The 21,008-nt window shown below is 37.7% G+C and overlaps 2 protein-coding genes across 2 annotated transcripts in view; one reads left to right on the top strand and one right to left on the bottom strand.

Moving 5' to 3' along the window:
• LOC145906419 (NACHT, LRR and PYD domains-containing protein 3-like) overlaps positions 1 to 14,627 on the top strand; it is a 57,349-nt gene extending 42,722 nt beyond the window's left edge. Inside the window, exons 7-9 of the mRNA XM_082993836.1 lie at positions 6,291 to 6,451; positions 6,619 to 6,775; positions 14,463 to 14,627. Of these exons, the coding sequence (XP_082849962.1) occupies positions 6,291 to 6,451; positions 6,619 to 6,775; positions 14,463 to 14,627 (483 nt within the window). The remainder of the gene's footprint in view (positions 1 to 6,290; positions 6,452 to 6,618; positions 6,776 to 14,462) is intronic.
• Positions 14,628 to 17,390: 2,763 nt separating this feature from the next.
• Positions 17,391 to 20,215, bottom strand: LOC145906417 (lymphoid-specific helicase-like). Its single transcript, XM_082993832.1, is given in 2 exon segments — positions 17,391 to 19,396; positions 19,399 to 20,215. Coding segments are annotated over 2 exon segments (2,823 nt in total).
• Between the last annotated feature and the right edge of the window lie 793 nt (positions 20,216 to 21,008).

Below are 21,008 nucleotides of genomic sequence, written 5' to 3'. Positions count from 1 at the left end.
CAGAGAGCATGCCATGTCGGACAACTTTATATGTGGAGGACTTGGATAACTGCGCGCGCATGAACCAGTTTTCGGAAAACACTCTTTGTTTCTCTCTCATCTCTGATATCGCCCTGTATATTTGCGACTCTTTCCACAAATAAACAGATCATAATGTGATCTCTCCTAGTTCATAGTTTTCGATCTCTCAGATCATGGCTTTTGGTTTCGTTTTGTTCTGACAGGAGCTGCAGGCAGCATGTTGTCTCACCGGGACTTTCTGGACAGGTTTGATGTTGGGTTCGCGGTGATGCAATTCCTTCAAAATCTTTCGACAATCCAACTGCGACCCTTCAACTGCGTATGTCGTGGCGTAGCTGGTGGCAATAAAGGGGCTGAGCAATAAATTTTATATAATGTATGTTTTTTTTGCACTGATAAAATATTTTATTTTAATGTACAGATTTTCCAATGTAGATTTTGTAAAGGTTGATCTGGCAATTGACTTGATCTGTGTATTTAAACCAACATGGATCCAGAAAAATCCAAGTCCGAAAGTTTGCAAAGGAAATCAAAGAAAAGATCTTCGACAAATAAACCATTTCCAAACAAGCAGAAAATACCTTTTCTTAAAAGGTATGTAATTGCTACAACATGAATTTTGTGCCTGGAAAGTATCTAGACCAACAGTATTGTGCCATGACACTGCAACGTACGCTGCATTAGGTAATGCTTTAGGTTGGGCTTAGGCAACCTTAGTGAAACTCAATTTAGAGTTTACTGTCTGTTTTAAGGACACATATCAGTATTAAATCCCAAAAATCAAGTTTTGAAGGCTACCAGCATTAATACCCATACTGAGTAATTTGCTTTTTGCCCACAACAATTCCTATGGTCGGTTACCCATGAAGATCTATACTGATACTATTTAAAGAGAAAAAAATTGATTGCAGCTGCATCGGACAAAACACAGCAAGGATCTAAAGGGGGTCTCCAGCAGGATCTTATGTCTTCTATAGGATAGCAAAAACAGTTCCAGGGGGCAACCAAAGCAACTTTCCTGTGACAATTTTTTTTTGCCATTGCGTAGAAAAGGGTTGGGGCCAACATTAAACTGCAAATTGGATGAAGTTTTTGTGATTCATTTTTTCACAAAACAACTTACATTTTTTTGCAGGATATTAAGCTAAAACAGAAGTACAAGACGAGCATCCCGTGGGCGAAACTTTTTTATATAGAAATACTGATATGGGGTCTTAAGGCAAATATGCATTGGGTCAGCAGACATGACTTCCTGGTACTTTCTCCAGAATGTAATACTCTCACTCGTTCCGTCCAATCAAAATATGTTTAGACCTTGCGAATCCATACAGTACGGAGTTAGCATTGCGTTGAATCTAGTATAGACCGCCAGACTGCAACACAGGTATCCCACAGCATAGGAAATTTATGCTATATCATGAACTAACACTTTAACACAGTTCACAGTGGAAACAGGATGTGGTTACACACACATGCTTGTGGGGAGAATGTCTAGGATTTTGAAATTTCAAATTTTTATGAAAGAATTTGATTTGATTTTCTACAGTAAACTAACTTTGGTGTCATTGTATAACGGGGAGATAGGCCTTTAAGGTAGAATACTTTTGACCACTTTTTTTGTAGAAACTTCAATTGCATTTTTTACCTAATTTGTATAAATTTTTAGGTATATACAAAAGATTCATCTTTTTTCATCTAATAATTTTCACTTAATAATAACCACTTTTGTGGTATTCCTAAATCTTCTGTGTGAAAATTATAATTTTTTTTTAATACCATATACAGATAGTTCAGTATGTAAAATTGCCAACGAGCAGATGAAGTCACAAACAGAAACAAAGACAAAAGTTAGGACATCGATAAAATGATAATTCTTCTGGTACCTGTGATAAACCATTATTTTTCTTTCTTACCCCGGTCCTTATTCCGGACTGAGGCAGGCACCTTTTCAAGCCAGTTGTATATGGTGGGAAACGTACAGAATAGAATGCCAAGCACAGCACTTGCAAACTCTCGCCATGGTCAGATAAAGAATGTCAGGCGTACGAAAGAAGTTTACATTGAAGGCTTAGACAAGCTTGTGTTTGTATGTTCAGTCAGCGCCATCAGAAACTAGTATTAAAGATTTACACAACACTACAATATGTGCTTATAGAACTAATTCATGTTGGATTTATAAATTGGTTTAAGTAAAATTTTGAAACATATTTAACCGCTAAAATTTTCAGGTTATCAATTAAAGTGTAACTGTTTTTTTTGGTGATTTAACATCACAAACTTTTACACTAAATACGATTAAATATGTTTGTATAAATATGCAGTAGCCTGTAGCAACATGCATGTTCCCCTACTTAATTCTTTACACATTTGGAACACATATGGACCGAAGACTGCAGACGGTGTTAAGCTTTCCTGTCGGAGCTCCCACAGGCTTTCTGGCATCCTGCTGGACAACACATTTTTTCTGACACTTCGTTATAAAACGCTCATTTCGTAATCCTTTAACCACTTAGTCTTGTCCAGTCTACTCTCTCAGTCGCTCGTATTCTCTCGGCCCTGTCGTTATTCTTGCCATCGCGCTGTAAACGTTCGTACGTTCTTTTAATAGTTAAATTCGCTGCAATTCAGTCACGTGTTAAACGCGCTTGAAACAAGTTAAACTTAAGCCACCTGGTAATTGCAATCGTGTGTTTCCATTAATAAAGAAGTCTGTTCACGAAGCTTTTAATTCAGTAGTCTATATCAGCAAGAACACGCAAACAGACTTTAGCTTCAGCAAAGCAGCGACTGGGAATCCTATTGGTACGCTGCACTGGTGACCCCGACGTGATCACAATTGCTCTTACCAAGTTGGTTTGTTCCGTTTATTTTTGGTAATATTCTATTGCATTGTACTTTGTAATTCTCACAAAATTTTACTTGTTTAGGAGTGAATTTCGTGGCGAATGGCAGATAGTGCTTCTCGCTCTATAACCACGATGGACGCAAGAAAAGAGCTGGACGTAATGACCGAACACCATTTATAACCCGGTACTGTAATTATAATTTATAAGTCTCAACGCAATATTAATAAGTCACTACGTTTAAAGCCAAACTGCTCTTAAAGCATGTTTTGTCTGTGAAACTATACTATGCTAAGTATACTATACAAGTAAAACGCCTATCCTATATGGTTATGTCAGTATGTATGTAGGTGTGTGTGTATTATATTCTTTTTGTTTCAAGCAAAGGGGTTCTTTAGTTGAAGTAACTCATGTAACTAAAACGTTAGTTTTATTGGCATACGTGTTTGACGTTACTTAATGGTGAATTGTGGACCCTAGCCTAAACATTTTGTCTGCTTAGAAAGTCCTCCATATGCACAACAGCAGAGGCGCGGCGCAGTTAAGGGACCTGACGCCCTTCGTGTAGCAAGGTCACAGATTTACAATTTTCAGTGATTATGTCGGAATACCTTAGACCTTCCCTGGTCTTGACGACATGACTTCTATGCCAATGACATTTAGTCAAGCACGACTAACGTTCCTTTAGGAGAAATCCTTGCACTATTTTAGCTAGGGTTGTTATGGTTGGTTGAAGCATGAAACTGCTGATTAACCTAACTCACGTATGATTTTAAGTTTTGGCCCATATTTTTGTGACATGAATTTATCTTAAACTAAACTACCACTTTTAACGTTTTATGGTCTTTGTTGCTGTCTAATCCAAAAACATATTTTTTACTACTATAAACCTTTTTTAATTTGTCATGCAGCACGCAATTTCCATAAAAGCTTGATATTTTAAATTGTTTGAGCATTTTACTTCCGGTTTTCTTTTGTACACAGAAAAATAGAATCACCGTGACAGCAAAACCAAGACGATAATGCGGCCGATAACCACCACAAATCACCGAATTCAATGCAACCCAATTTTCAACAGCCAAAGGTCAAGACGATATTGGATTTCGGATAGAAACTATCAATCTTCACAAGGAAGGGACATTGTAGCAACACGCATGTTTCCCTACTTAATTCATTTGGAACACATTTGGAACACATACGGACCCTATATGTAGATTTCTCCTTAAGAGATAGTGAAGTAGCTAAGGCATGTTCAACAAATGATCTTCATATTAAACAATATCACCTAATTGTACGACAATTTTAGGTACAAATGATTCCTCTTTCTTAACAAACAAATGTTTTAGAAAAATCTGTGGAAAAAGATGAAAAATGTTAACTTCACATCTAAATTTGGGTAGAATTTTCTGCCCTAAATTTGCATTATTGAGTGATTTCATGCCTAATTATCCAACCGATAAAGCACAACCTCTTTGGATTTTGCCCAAAATTGGTACACCTGCAAAAGCCCAAACACTAAAACTTTTTTTGTCAAATTTTGTTGAAATTGACCATGTACTTTTTGAAATACCACACTTTTTTTTGTCCAATTTTGTCCAAAAATATTTCTTTTGAAGATGATACATTTACGTTATGAGCACTCACAGGTTAACAATCAAATTATGTTTGTCAGTTAATTCTGTAAGGGACCATTATCTGTCAGGCCTTACCTGTACCTTTAAATTGAGCCCAACATTGCAGAAATCCATCAAGAAATGGCTGAAATATTAGCAAAAAAACAAAAGATATATTTTCATCTAGTGGCAATTGCATGTCAATTTCAAAGTGTGTTATCTCAAAAAGTACTTGGTCAATGTTTGCAAAAATTTGGAACTTTTAGTTATTTTGTCATCCTAAAGCTCATATAAATTGAAAAGGGTCATGTCAGAAATGTGATTCAAATTTGGTGGTTTAATATGAAATCACTCTACTACAGGGTTAGGCTATAGCAATTACAGATGATGATGCTGGTGATGATCAGAAAGTGTTTTCACATACATCAAGGTCACTAGACTCTGGATATTCATCAATATCAGCAAGTGATGTCACAAAAGCTCCTCCCAAAGGTCAACAGTTTTCTATTTTAAGTGAAATTAACTCCATCATAAATTATGTCCCAACATTCGACAAAACATGATAAATAACTTTTAATTAAGCAACTTATAGAAGTGTTATAAGGTAATGTTATATCATTGTTTAATATTATGTCTTAAAATGAGTTATAATTTATATATCAGTGTAAACTTACAGTCCCAACAAAAAGATTAGATCCAATGACCTCTAGCATGAATTTGAGGGATGGAAGCAATCTGAGGAGACCAGACCGAAATGCAATACTCCGTGAATGCATGAGGGCCTACCAAACGAATGATGAGGAGATAATTTCTTTAGTAGCTTCCTCACTTCCTGATGAGCTTGATCTAAGATGGTGTGGAGTTATTCAGGAATTGATTAAAGCCCTCTCCTTTGTTATTGAAAGAAGAAACAAATCGGTATTATTTTATAGTTTATGAACCTTCTTAAGGCCGCATATCAGTATTAAATCCCCAAAATATAGTTTTGAAGGCTATCACCATTAATACCCATACTGAGTGATTTGCTTTTTTGCCAACAACAATTCCTGTGGTCAGTGACCCATGAAGATCTACTGGTACTATTCATAGAGAAAAAAAATGAGTGCAGCTGCATCCGGCGAAACACAGCAAGGATCTGAGGAGCCTCCAGGAGGATCTTTTGTCCTGTAGGATAGCAAAAACAGTCCCAGGGGGCAACCAAAGCAACTTTCCTGTGACAATTTTTTTTGCCATTGCGTAGAAAATGGTTAGGGCCAACATTAAATTCCAAATTGGATGAGGTTTTTGTAATTAATTTTTTCGCAAAACCATCTTACATTTTTTTGCAGCCCATTTAGCTAAAATGGCCTAACATAAAATCACAAATTAAGGTATACTTCTGTGATTCAATTTTGAGCTACATCCCCTTGAACATTTTGATGGTTTTTCAACTAAACTTTTCACAGCACCCTGCACCAAACGTGTGACTTACTGAGAAGAGCAAAAAATGCAGTAAAACTGCACCAAACACGCTGAAAATCGCCCTGGCCACACCACGTTACTTCTTGCTCACTCAACCAGAAAATTGACCCCAATGCATCACCGGTTGCCTTGTGACGAAACTGAGACTCTCTATGACGCATCTTAACACCATAACAATCAAATATATACATCAATGTTTCAAAGTTTTTGTAAAATTCCTCATGTTTTAGTACCAAGGTTGTGTGGTCATTATACTATCTTGCTTGACATGCATGTTTGTAGAAAACCATGTACCCTTTCCTTGCTTGCAATGTTACTGATATTTTAATTTCAAGTTCATTGTTTCATTCAGATGAGGAAACTCAACCTCTCCTCAAACAAGGTAGGAGATAGTGGAGCAGCTGCATTGGCTCATTGCATTCACAACATTGAAGAACTTGATCTGAGTGGTTGCAACATAGGAGATGAGGGTGTGGAACTTCTCTCAGAGAAGATCAAAGATTGCGAATATCTGTAAGACCTAAGTAATCCTTCATGTAGCACCAAACTTTAATGTTTGGCATTTTCTTGAGATCAATAAACTTTGCCTCAGTTTTGACAATATACAATAACCAGGGGATGTACAACTTCCTCAATTGCATTGTAATAAATTTTAAGTTGATTGCTTTCATTCAGATGAGGAAACTCATTCTCTTCAGGAACAAGATAGGAGATAGTGGAGCAGCTGCATTGGCTCGTTGCATTCACAACATTGAAGAACTTCATCTACGTGGTTATGACATAGGAGCTGAGGGTGTGGAAATTCTCTCAGAGAAGATTAAAGATTTGCAAAAACCTGTAAGATATGAATCAGAAGTTAAGTAAAGCATGGCTATTGGTTTTTGTGTAATTTTATATCACCACTATAAGAAAATATAAAAATTAACATTCGAATATTGTAAAATTGAGTTTATTTCTGGACTCAGTATGTGTGGTCATTACACTTTCTTGCTTCAAATGCATGTTCGTTGAAAACCATGAACCTCTCCTTATTTGTATTCTAATAAATTTAAAAATTTTTAGTTTGTTGTTTCATTCAGATGAGGAATCTCAATCTCTCCTCAAACAAGATAGGAGATAGTGGAGCAGCTGCATAGGCTCGTTGCATTCACAACATTGAACAACTTAATGTGGGTGATTGTGGCATAGGAGATGTGGGTGTGGAAATTCTCTCAGAGAAGATTAAAGAGTTGCAAACATATGTAAGATACAAATCAGAAGTTAAATAAAGCATGACAATTGGTTGTTGTGTATTTTCATATCATCAGAAAATGATAAAAATAAGCAAGTGCATTTCAGAAAATTGAGTTTATTTCAACACTCAGAATGTGTGGTCAGTTTACTTTCTTGCTTGACTGCATGTTCGTAGAAAACCATGTACCCCTTCCTTGTTTGTATTCTGACTAATATTCTAATTTCAAGTGCATTGTTTCATTCAGATGAGGAAACTCAATCTCTCCTGGAACAAGATAGGATATAGTGGAGCAGCTGCATTGGCTCGTTGCATTCACAACATTGAAGAACTTGATCTGGGTAGTTGTGACATAGGAGATGAGGGTGTGGAAATTCTCTCAGAGAAGATCAAAGATTTGCGAATATCTGTAAGACCTTAAGTAATCCTTCATGTAGAACTAAACTTTAATGTTTGTCACTTTGTTGAGATCAATAAACTTTGCCTCAGTTTTGAAGATATAGAATAACCATGGGGATGTACAACTTCCTCAATTATATTCGAATAAATTATAAAATTGTAAGTTTGCTGTTTTCGTCAGATGACGAAACTCAATCTGTCCTTAAACAAGATAGGAGACAGAGGAGCAGCTGCATTGGCTCGTTGCATTCACAACATAGAAGAACTTGATCTGTGTGATTGTGACATAGGAGACAAGGATGTGGAAATTCTCTCAGAGAAGATTAAAGATTTACAAAAACCTGTAAGATACCAATCAGAAGTCAAGTGAAACTTGACAATTGTTTATTGGGAAATTTTATATGATCACAATAAGAAAATATAAAAGTTAGTATTTTAAATTTTGTAAAATTGGGTAAAAGGCACTCAGATTGTGGCACGTTTAATGCGACGCCTACGATACAATGGCCCTTTATTTTATCACAAATTACAAGAAGGCGATTGTTGGCAAACAAAACTCCATGGATTGTAATCTTATAACTTGGATCGCCGAGTCTTATTAGCAAGCTAGTTCTACACTGGGTGGTCGTAAGATGTTTTACTATCAGGAATTGGTTTACCTCCGTCATTCATTCTGATACAAACCTCACAAATACTTCGTCTGTCCCAGTTTGTATTCCAAAACGGATTTATTTAAATAGGGATAAGAAATATTCGCGCTTGACTAAATATAATTATTACTTGTTTGGTTCGTGTTTTCAACTGATTGTTTTTTCATATCACAAATCTGTGTTGTTATTCACTCCATGTTTAACTTGAATATTATTTCATTCAGCTGAAGATGCTCAACCTCTCGATCAACAATATAGAAGACCGTGGGGTGGTTTTCGTGGCCGACTGCATCCGAAACATTGAACAAGTGGATCTGGGTGTATGCGGCCTGACAAGCGTTGGTGCCAAACATCTATCCGAGAAGATTAAACTGTTGAAGAAACCGGTGAGTGATTTCATGTCTTAGTCGGAATTCGTCGCGAGCCAAAATCCAACGCACGAAAAGAAAAAAAGTTACAGGCTTACTTATTTTAATGCCGACTGTCGCCATATCGCTATGTAATGCTCAACCATTGTATTTCCACTAAACCCCAACTATCATTTAGTGGCATTCTGAAGATCATGCCATTTTTAGATCTATCCTTTGCACCATGTCGCTTACATGCTCCGCACCAAACCAGTTCTAAACTGCTATCGCGCTGCAAAACTGAAGTGTGTTGAAACAAACAAAACCACAGAGATGATAAAAAAGAAAGACGAATTATTTTCACAACCACTTGCGACCTTTGTTCAGTCGTCGGGTTTTGGTCCAACTTGATTCCCAGTAACTCCTCATCGTCACGCACCGTTGGTTTTGTCGTGCAACTCAAATAGGGTCATGTGAAAGTAGCTTACTATAGTTAGTGGCGTTGGTATTTTCACATACGCCATGTTCAGTATTTATAAAACCAACGATGCGTGAAGATGAGGAGTTACCGGGAGTTAAGTTGAACCGAAACCCGATTCACACATATGTTCAGTAAATCTGTTCAACTGCTGGCGCACAGATCGTCCATGTAGCAACTTCAAGAGAGGAAACACTGTCGATTCTTGCGCAACTAAAGCGAAATGCCTTTGGTTCCATCCTTAAACAAGGTTGGCGTTTGCAAAGCAAACATGGTAGCACGCTAAAGGGCATCGGCAACTTTGTTGCTTTTCCCGTTGATTTGCTGCACATCAGTGGTGAACTCCGATATCGCCGAGGTCGCTGTTGACGTTCGGACCAAAGCTCTGTGGTTTTTGAAAAACCAAGAGTGAGATGTGGGGAAGTACCGTTCAGCTTGAATGGCTGCGATAAGGCGGTGATAATCTCCACAGGGTGGCGCCAACCGTCAGAAGACTTGGGTATCACGTGGAGCAGTGACGAACAGGGGTTGGACATACGGCGAACAATTCATAAATCCAATATTTTTTTAAAATTCGGCTTTGGCAATGGACAACTTTCAGATGGAATACGTCTTGCGCGAGCATGTGCGGATGGACCAGTGGTTTAAATGTGAAGTTCTACTCCACGCTTCGGCATGGAGCCGAAAAGCTGAGGCGTGGATAAACGAGGAAAGGCCGCCAATAATTAAAACGTTGGCAACAGTAATCAGCTGTGGAGCCAAATAAAAGCATTTCTTCTTGGGCAGCTTCTCTGCAAAAGGGGAAGGAACAAGGCGTTGTCTGTGTATATCTACCAACAAGTGATGAGAACATAAAAATTTTGCACCAATAAACGGGGAACGTCGGCCAAAATAAATGCGAAGCGTTGCAGTCTTGCGGCCGTGGTGGCAGGCCGTGGTGGCAGAACTCCCATTAGCAGATTTAATGCAATATCTCATGCGTTTGTGCGTCGTTCAAATCCAGTAGGACACATGGCACTGACTTCGACGCTCGTTTCGATAAGAGAATTGCTTCTGGAATGACGTGCAAGGAAAAGGCCGGTTGGTTTGCCGGTTACCTCAGCCATTACAGGCAACCAGCGTGGGAGTTTTACTTGAAGGTGGTGGACAACATTGCCGCTTTTGCCCGAAATGTTTATGGTAAAAGCATCACCTAACAAAGCAAGCATCTCGTCCATTAACGCCGATGGCTTTCAGATCGAAGGCAAATTAAACAAGCGTGTATAATACTGCCCACAAAAATATAAATGATCACGTATGCGACAATAACGTGTTATTACCTCTGGTAATTTTACCCAACCCTGAGCAATGTCATTGATTATTCCCGGGTAAATTCTGATGCCCACTGATTAACAATGCGACAAATATATAGAAAATCCGCGTGGGGCAAGATTACTCTTCTCTGAAACGACCCAGCGTTGACGTATCGACATTTGTGAAATCCCACGCTAAATAGGCCCCAGTGCGCAGTTTCCAGTGTTATGTTAAAACGTAACGTTTAGAAACATGGCGTTAACAAATCATACGTAAAGAAACTTGAAGAAATGGAAAAAAGAAGAAATGGAAAAGTTTGCACCAGCATCCACGGTTGTTTCCTCGTCATCAAATGAGAACGTCAGCTTGAAGTCTGTACTCAATATCATAGGTGAACTGGGGTGGGAGTAGAGTCCATCTTGACAAACGACTTGTGGAAGTCAAAACATTTTGAAGAATTCACATCGATGAGTGCTGAGCGCTAATATCTATCTTTTTTTTGAAATTGGAAAGTAGAATTTTTGACGACAAGAACTAATAATATTCAGAGAATGACCCGAAGTTGATCGGGGAGCAAAGTTTGTTGCTTTAAGTTTCGGTCGTCGAATACTTGTCCAAACTTTGGTTGTGAAAATGTTGCCAGTTGCCACTGAATCGAGCTCCACTTTGAAACATTTCGAGTCGAAAAGTGGAATTAATATTTTTGGCACGGCTTTGCTTGCAAGAGTTGCCACTAACCTTACATTTGAAATCTGTGTGGTTTTACGACCAACAACTGTCAGATGTCTACGCATGACAAAATTACACATGTGAGTCTTTGAAGCAACAGTTTGATGCAATATGCCCTGGTTCCACGAACCTTCTTGTACTAAACTTTATTTTGAGCAAATAATATGCTTTAGGCTACAAAGAAAAGCTCGTGGCACCCCTGAAAGTTACAAATTGCATCCCGGTTGTAACCACTGCTGTATTCGTTTGAAACAAACAAAAAATAACATCTGGAAACTGCAATGGAACAAACGAATCTGACATAACCACATAAGAACACTGCAGCTAAAGATCATACCAGGAAACGGTAATAAATATACCAGAACACTAAAATCGCCATACATAACCACCTCCTTATCCAAGTATAAACAGTACGACGTCACACCGATAACGCTAAAGAATTACTGCAAAATAACAAGTTTGACTCAAATATTAACAAATCATTGTTTATTTGCATACAATGTCAGTTGTTTTGAAAACAATGACCACTATTCCCAAAATCATTGCGATTTTCTTCATGACAAATATTTGGACCAAATGTTGTAAACAACGATGAGATCACTGACGTAATAATCTGATGAGAAGAAACTTGCTGTGTTGATTTTCGACTTTTTTGTTTATGTTATGACAAATCCACTCTGGTCATAGCGCCCTCTATAACAGGCCTGGACACTGGTCGCGCTCGTTTCAAAACTGGAGGCGGATGTGTTTCAACTGGTTTCTGCGGTCGTGCTGGACTTCTAGTCAGTTTTTGGCGTGTTATTGCTCGGATAATCACATGAAATAGTTTTTGCTGTGTTATTGATAGGTTAATGCGTGTGAAACGTAGGAATGTATTAAATTTACGCTGATTTTGACTTAGCGAGCGTTTGCGAGACTCGTCCAGCAAGGTCAAAAAGTTGTGTTTGTGTACATTTAGGTCCATGTTGGGCTTTTAGAAGTTTGTTTATATTGTTTATTGCAAAAGAGGTCAGATGCCTATTTAAACATTTTTGTTTATAGATTATTATGATACTTAAACATGCCAATATTTCCAGTGCACTTAGTGTTCAAATAGAAACAGTAGATGAGAAACTATGGACATTAATACCATCATCACACAGTCAGGTTCTGGTTATGATGATGGCTGAATGGGTAGATCTTCATCTATGATATTATTGTCATTGTTTCAAAATATCATGTTGAATCACTATTCCTTCAGAAACTTGCATTCATGGGAAATATTTAATAATATCAATACATGTATAACATACATGAAAATTATATGTATGCAGGATTTATTTAAAAACCATGGGTAGAAAGTGTTGTAGAAGTGGATATGATGTAGGAAATACAACTACAGTTTATCGTTTACCAAGAGATAGAGAAGAGAGGTTGAGATGGCTACATGCTATAGCAAGGGACAATATTCCAGATAAACCAGACATTGATTTATGTGAAAGACACTGGCTGCAAGTTTATGAAAAAGTTTTGTCCTATGAAGTTTTAAACGTACATTCCTTTTCTGTTTCTACAATTTCAATTGAAAGTGATGATTCTGTCATTATGCAGTCTAAAAAATTTGTAGCCCGAATACCTTTATTTGTCATCAAAGTTTTCAAGAATTTTGTGCATGAATGTTTCCACCTTGGTATAAAAATTTCTATTCCATTTTTGGCTAGCAACAAAATTTTCACATTGGACAGATGGTCAAGAATACAAGAGGCAGTTAATTACCTAAGCCATTTAAGCAAAGTTTTTACTGAATACAAAAATTCAATGGCAGCAGTCAGTTGGTAAAATGTGTTTCGCTGAGGCATTTGCCAGAGCATTTCAATATTTTCTTGAGGACACTATTTAAAGCTGAGGAAAGTTCTTCTTTAGTTACTCAGTTAAAGCTGAATTATGTTTCTGTGTATCCTCGACCTATTGAGCGCCAAAATATGCAAAACTGTTTAAGGTTTTTTTGTGATGATACTATATTCGCATTGGAAACTCAGTGCAGTCGCTGGTTGTGATAATGCAGACACCATTAAGTTTCTTAACGTGTTTGCGGTGGCCGTAACTTGGTTGGTGAAAACATGTCGTCGTCTCTGTGGTTGCAGCGTAAATGTAACCGTTTTCAAAAATGCCTTGTCAAAAACTGTCAAGTATCTCGCAACATTATGTAAGTTAATTGAAGTAAAAGTATTTTGGTCAAATGACATCAATTTGAAAATTTCACATCGATGAGTGCTGAGCGCAAATATCTATCAGCTTTCGAGCCAAAATATGACAAGGTTAGATTCGTCTGCCAGGTATCTTGTTGAAACCACGACCTCCTCTCAGTTGCTTCATCAAATCGCTTGGTCACGGTAGTGGATAACGATGTGTGTCTGGTTGTGGATTAACCGGAACTACCAGTGTTACTGGCGTCCATATTCCGTTCCGTATTCCTGTTTCGTAACATTGATTTAAATCGTCGAGCAAGCAGAACAGAATCTATGAACAACTCTCTTGTCCCATACAATATTAGGTCAAAGGCAAACCTCAGTTTCTTAATAAAGTTTCTTGTTAAGTTTTCCATTAGCAGGCTGGTGGTATCCGGAATTGGAAAGTAGAATTTTAAACGACAAGAACCAATAATATTTAGAGAATTACCCGAATTTGATCGGTGACCAAAGTTTGTTGCTTTAAGTTTCGGTCGTCGAATACTTGTCCAAACTTTGGTTGTGAAAATGTTGCCAGTTGTCACTGAATCGAGCTCCACTTTGAACCATTTCGAGTCGAAAAGTGGAATTAATATTTTCGGCACGGCTTTGCATACGAGAGTTGCCACTAACCTCACACATGAAATCTGTTTGCTTTCACGACTCACAACTGTCAGATGTCCTCGCCTGACAAAATTACACCTGTAAGTCTTTGACGCAATAGTTTGATGCAATATGCCCTGGTTCCACGAACCTATGGTATTTCAACGATACCACGGAAACCTAAACTGCAAACACAGGGTGCGAAATTAGCAGCAGTGTTTTATATTTACCTGCTTTCTTGCGTCCTGAGATAATTTCGGTTTGTAACCTGTTCAATCCTGGCTTCTTACACTAAACTTTATTTTGAGCAAATAATACGATTTAGACAACAAAGAAAAAGTCGTGGCACGTTTTTTTTAGTTACAAATTGCATCCCGGTTGTAACCACCAAGTTTGACTCAAATGTTGTAAACAACGATGAGATCACTGACGTAATAATCTGATGAGAAGAAACTTGCTGTATTTATTTTTGACTTTTTAGTTTATGTTATTACAAATCCACTCTGGCCATTTTACAACAACATAATTAGATATTTACAACTATAACATGATCCTTACCTCCGAGCTTAAGTTATTTTGTTGTTTAGATGGAGTTACTTAATCTGTCCTTCAACGATTTGACGGATGAAAGTGCTGAGTCATTGGCTGCATGTGTTCACAACATTGAGAGGTTGGATGCTTATGGATGTGGCTTCACACAAGCAGGGAAGGATCTCATCAGATCAAAGTCGCGAGGAATAGTTTACTTGTAACTTTCAATTCTAGCTTGCAGTTCCTTAAGTTATTTCCGATGAAACAAGTAGTGTACATTGAACTGAATATCACCACGCTACGCTTATTCAATGACGTAACACGTGATGCAACATTAACCAGGATTTCATGTATGTTACTCATATACTTGTAAATTCCTCATTTCCATTTCGTATTCAAACTGCCCATGACTTTGTTTGTGATTTTGTTTAACTTTTTCAAGCTTTGGATAAATTACTCAATTTTTTGGCCACACGTGGGTTTGAACCCAGGATATCCTGGACACAAATCCCGATCAGATTTTCATCTTGGATTATGGGTCGGGCTCTTGACCAATGTTGCCAATAATTTCCACTTTTCGCAAAATTAATTAATTCTCATTGACTCTGTTGCGCCACCACGTGCATAAATTGTTCATGTATTATTATAATCTGGTGTAAATCTTGACAACATGTAATTATTCCCCTGGCAAGTTATGCGCTTAAACACCAGTGTGTCTCGACCACAACATAACCGCTGCCTTTAAGTAGATAGGATGGCCTGGGTAACCCTGGGATCGCGAGTTCGAACCTCACCGAGAGCTTGATTTTAAAGATCTCGTTCCGACTTATCGAAACAAATGGCTGATCCAGCTTGGTTGTAATACCAGTGAACCTGTTACACACATTTCAATAAAAGAATATCCATCAGAACCCTGCATAATATTTGTGGATATTTCGGTAACCCTGTTGATTCTTAACTTGTGCACGATTAAAATTGAGATTTGTTTTTATTGGTTTGTGAAATGTTTGTGGATTACTGACACGATATTGTGTGTTGACGACTTTGAAACTTTTCGTTATGATTTTACCACGTTGGGTGTAGTTAAGTGTTGTCACGTAAATAAAAACTGACTTCGACTCCGCAAATATTTTCGACTCGTTTAGTTTAAACTTTCCTTATGGCTGTGTTCTGTGATCATTGGAAGCATTTGTGTTTGGCTTGGTGGGATTAAAGTTCGGTAAGTCTTGTTTGTTAGCTCCGCGAAATCACGCCTTTATTACAGAAAATCGATTTCTTTCCTCGCGTTCGCACTCATTTTCAACTTTCTGTGATAAACTTCAGTGGCGATCACAGGTAGTTTGAAAGCACGGAATGATTAAACTTCTACAGGTTTAAAAAATCACTGATTCCCGTTAAAGTTTAAGAAGTTCGAGAGTTATCTTGGCATTCCAAAGCTGTTAAATCTTCCACCATTCTCATATTCAACAGCTCTGCTTTGTATCAAATCTGTGTAGAGCTTATTCGTTGCGTGGCATTGTTGTTAAGTTCCCTTTCCACATATTTTACTCTCCTTGCTTCGTTATTAAAATCACATTCCATCCTTGTAGTTTGGCTGTTAGCAATTCTCCATGCGAAGTTATATTGGCAATGAAACGAAATTATGTGCGAGTAACAACAAACTACAATATATTCGTTCCGAAATCGACCTTTCTTTTACGCCACTTGTTGTGCGTGACAGAGTTTGCAAAATTACAATATTAATAACCTTGTGTCAAACGCAGTTTATTGCGAAGAATACATGTTTCGCTAAAAGCACGCTCAGCTCTTATTCAAATAATCTTTTCGTGAAAAATGGCTGATCCAGTTTGGCTGTAATACCTGTAAACCTATTACACACATTACTATAGTTAAGAGTGTCTGTGATCATCCGCAATTGACGCACGTCTAATCTTTGTAAAAATTTCAATTTTGAAATTTTACGGCCTATTGTAATCTTGTGTACATGACTGGCACTGACAGCGTAATTTATGAAATATTGCAGATAAATGTTTTGCTTTGTGTTGTGAACTTCACCCTTTCCATTTCCAACAGCAGTCATGCATCGCTGCCGATAGATTCGACCAACTTTCTTATCACGATGTGCGACGCGCGCAACCTCCAACAACACACATTGAAAATCATCAAACGAATGTTCTTCAATGGATGGAGGTGGAGGGATTTTAATCCCACCCCATTTTCCCCCAGTCCAACCTCTAACTGCATCATCGCGCTTGAATTTGAACTTCCTTCCTTCCCGAAATGTTAGGTATTGTTCTTGTTACTCAGGCGTGCGTTGGTAAACCTGATCGTTGGGTTTTGCATTGAGTCCAGGCCACATCATCCCCAACGTCCCTTCACCAAACACTTTATCACGACCAAGATCGATTTTCTTTCTGCTCTGCCCACGTTTTCCTCTTCCTGTCCGTTTTTTGACGGGAGACACAGAGTTCCATAGTGCGGTGGCCGTAACTTGGTTGGTGAAAACATGTCGTTGTCTCTGTGGTTGCAGCGTAAATGTAACCGTTTTCAAAAATGCAGCAGCCTTGAGGAATCCTTGCATTTTGAAATATCACAAATATCAAAGTATCTTTTTTTGCATTTTTATGCCTAGAAACTGCAAAAAATGGAAAATTAATGATCTTCCAGGCAATAGGCAGCTTTTTGTAACAAAAATGTGGGATGGTGAATTAGCGTTCATGGTTCGGTTAACTCAGTCATTACTGTCTGCAAATTTTAATATGATGGAAGTTTACAATTTGCACATACTTACAGTGAGAGCAAAATCACAAAAAATAAAACAGAAATTCTTAGATTGTTTGGTCACAACTAACTAACACATGTGAAAGAATATGAAAGGCAGTTTAACAATATGGACGTTGATACTAACACTTAGGCTTCATTAATTGTTCTAGCACAGTTATATACAATAACAGACACTTCTAAATACCAGACATGGCGTTTTGTTAATCTAACGCACGGAAAAGTCCACATTCTATCTCATCATCTTTAGCTGACATCACCACTTTGCGATCTAAAATCTTCTTCAAGTCTTGGTCACTGATCGGCTTGCAACCTTTTTCTTCATCCGCCGACTTCTTCAGCATGGAGAGAATCTTTGTGGAAGTTGATGTTGAACTAAGATTATCAGATTTTATGTCTTCTTCCAGTTTCCCCTTAAACTTGGATCTATTCATGATTAACCGCTCAAGGACACGCTTGGCTTCAGCTCGTTCAACCATGAACTGGTCAATAGTGTTTGCGGACACAAATCTATAAACTATCACAGCCCGTGTTTGGCCGATACGATGACAACGGTCTTGGGCTTGCAAATCATTTTGAGGATTCCAATCAGAGTCATAAATAATCACTGTGTCGGCTGCAGTTAAATTAATCCCAAGTCCTCCAGCTCTTGTTGAGAGCAAGAAAATAAACAACTCCGGGTCAGAGTTGAAACGATCAATAAAGTTTTGTCGAACTTCACATGGAGTCGATCCATCTAATCTTACATGATTGTGATTTCTATAGCGACAATAATCCTCCAGAATATCAAGTAGTTTTGTCATCTGACTAAACAAAAGAACCTTATGCCCTTTTGCTTTTAAGACAGGCATCATTCTGTCGAGAAGATGAAGCTTGCCACACGATGTCACCAGTTCCTCGTCAATTCTGTAAATGTCAGTGCCTGGTATTAGTGGATACTAGATGAGATATGGATGGTTGCAGCACTTACGCAGTTGCATAACAACATTATTTAATGATATGTTGGTCACAGCATCTGCGTCAAAACACTTCCTCTCCACTTTCTCCTTTTCCAACCGAGATTCCAAAGTGAGACTTCGAGTTGTGTGTCCAACATGGTTGGTAAATTCTTCACTTCCAACACAGTTTTCTTTGTCTTCTGCCTTTCCTGGTTTTTCCAGATATTTGCGGATTGTGCGATTGGTAAGAGCTTTGTAGAACTCATGTTGGGTCACTGAGATTGGAGCAAATATTAAAACTTCTCGCTTTGGTGGAAGTTCTAAATCTACATCTGCTTTGATTCTCCGCAGTAGAAACGGTGCAAGGATTTTATGAAGCATCAAAACAACATTCTTCTCTTTATCTGAGCTCACTGTTTGACTGCTTTTCTGGATTTTGTTAAAATCAAACCAGGTCTCGAATGTGCTGAGATCGTTGAATACTTCAGGTAAGAGAAAGTTAAGCAAGGACCACAGCTCAGCTAAGTTGTTTTGAAGCGGAGTTCCAGTAAGCAGGAGTTTCGACGATACTTTTAACATCTTTAACTCCTTGAGAAGTCTGCAGTTCATGTTTTTGATTCTATGTCCTTCATCAATGACAAGGTAGTCAAAAGAATATTTTGCCAATGCGTGTCGATCTCTCATTATGATCTCGTATGATGTCACAATTACAGGACAACAGTTAAGATCTGGACTCTTTTGATCAATGTTTGACTCAAGAAGATGTCGTTCAGCTGCTGAACCATGGTAAAGCATTACTGGGATTCTTGGGGTAAATCGCTTAAACTCAGAAATCCAATTACATATTGTTGACATTGGGGCACACACAAGGAATGGGCCAGAAAACCCTAATTTGACCAAGCGTGCAATGAGAGCAATACACTGGATAGTCTTTCCCAATCCCATTTCATCTGCTAAAATTCCATTCACTGCATTTTTAAATAGAATTTTAAGCCACTCATAGCCAGCAATCTGGTAATCTCTCAGGATTTCCCCAGTTAGTAGAGTTGGTTGCGAGTCATGGACAGCTTTTCCATTCAAGTATTTCACTTCATCAACCACAGTAATTTCATTTTCTCCAGACTTTCCTAGGTGGAGTTTGGATTCAAGCAAAGCTTCTTTGTCTATTTTAGAATTTGTTTTTTGTTTGCTGGAATGTGGACGATTAGAGATGTCTTCATCTTTAGTTATGTCGGATATAATCGAAGAAACATCAACCCATTTGTTTTTGACTTTTTTGTTCCGATGTGGTGGACCAAATACTTCCATTTGTTGTTTGCGAAACAAGTGTCAACGACTTTTGCTGCAACCAGATCTTCTTCTTGTTCGTTCTTTTGCATCACCTGAACTTTTTCGCCGATTTCAAATTCTGCTTTTCCATGTGTTTTTTCATCAACAATATTTTTCTGTTTGCATTTTTGTTTCGCTGGAGTTCCAACTTCCATCTCCCCCGGACTCCGCACTCGTTTCCTGGTTTGTGGCTTTACTTCATTTCCTGCTTTAGGTTTCACCTCACTTTCCTTTGCTTTTTGGAGCTTTTGTTTTCTCCTTTTTGCTCTCTTTTCTTTCTTTTCTTTTGTTTTTTCAATAATTTCAAGAAGATAATTTGCATAAACACTACTTTTTTCCAATAAATGATGAAGTTGGGTCATTCTCATATCTTCTGATATCTCCCTCCATTGATCAATAGCTTGTTTTTTAATCTCTTCTTCCTCCTTCTTTCCTTCCTCTTTTAATTTTTCCTCTTCTTCAATCATGGAAGATGTAAAAATCTCCTGGTTGCAATTTTTTAACTTTGCATCAGATGTGGAAGACTCAAAATCTTCAGCTGCCACATCGTCTACCCCAGTTTCCCAATTTATTTCTTGATTTTCTGTTTTGTTTTCCTCCAATCCGCTCTGAACAGGAGCTGGGGAATTAACCCTCAAGCTTGGCTTCGATTCAAAATCATCATGTATTTGGTTTGAATCCAATTCACTAAATATTCGACGTGAATTTGAATAGTTGTCAACTTCACTTCCTGTGATGTTGTCAGGTTCTGACTTCACCATTGTTAACTTTCTATAACGTTTAGAACTTAATTTCGTCTAAAATAAAGTTTTCGTGAAAATGACTTCACAAACAAAGCAAGCAACAATTTGTATGAGAATTCCGCGTGCAGTGAACAACATTTTTTTATACCAGGTTGTAATAAAGAAATAAACTTTGCATGTTTGTGAAACTTTCACATATTATTTCCAAGAATATCCGACTTTTTACAATGAAGCACTAACAAACCCACGTGACTTATTTAGCGGTTTGCTCCCGCGTAACTGGTAAAGCGTGACAAATTCACTTCAATTTTAATAAATAACAAAAAATCGGAAGGTTTGTTAAATTTTTAACTTGCTGTTTTTTTGCAATTTAATTTTTTTAACAACCTGCAACAAGACATACGATGTCTATAGTTTTATGTGATTAGTTCCGGTTGAGTGATCACAGTTAACAACATGTGGAAACCTGAACACTCGTGTGTTGCAGAACAGAAATCTGTAGATTTAAATATTATGGAAACTTCAACCACCTCCTCTGATAAAATAACTTTGCAATTTCAATGGAGGGCGGCAAATTTAATGGCCGTCAAAGACTGTCAAGTATCTCGCAACATTATGTAAGTTAATTGAAGTAAAAGTATTTTGGTCAAATGACATCAATGTGAAATTTAATTGCAGTGGTATAAGTTTACGAATCATAATAAAAAACTTTTAAAGTATTTTTATTTATTTGCAGGTCACAATTCATGCAAAGCAAATGTGTTTTGAAACTAGGTATGTTCTACATGTTTTTACACTTGTTACTGTAAAC

Source organism: Ascidia mentula, chromosome 6 (genome assembly GCF_947561715.1).
Source record: "Ascidia mentula chromosome 6, kaAscMent1.1, whole genome shotgun sequence".
Taxonomy (NCBI): Eukaryota; Metazoa; Chordata; class Ascidiacea; order Phlebobranchia; family Ascidiidae; genus Ascidia; species Ascidia mentula.
The sequence above is the reverse complement of the archived record's forward strand: the minus strand, read 5'-3'. Positions and strand labels throughout refer to the sequence as shown.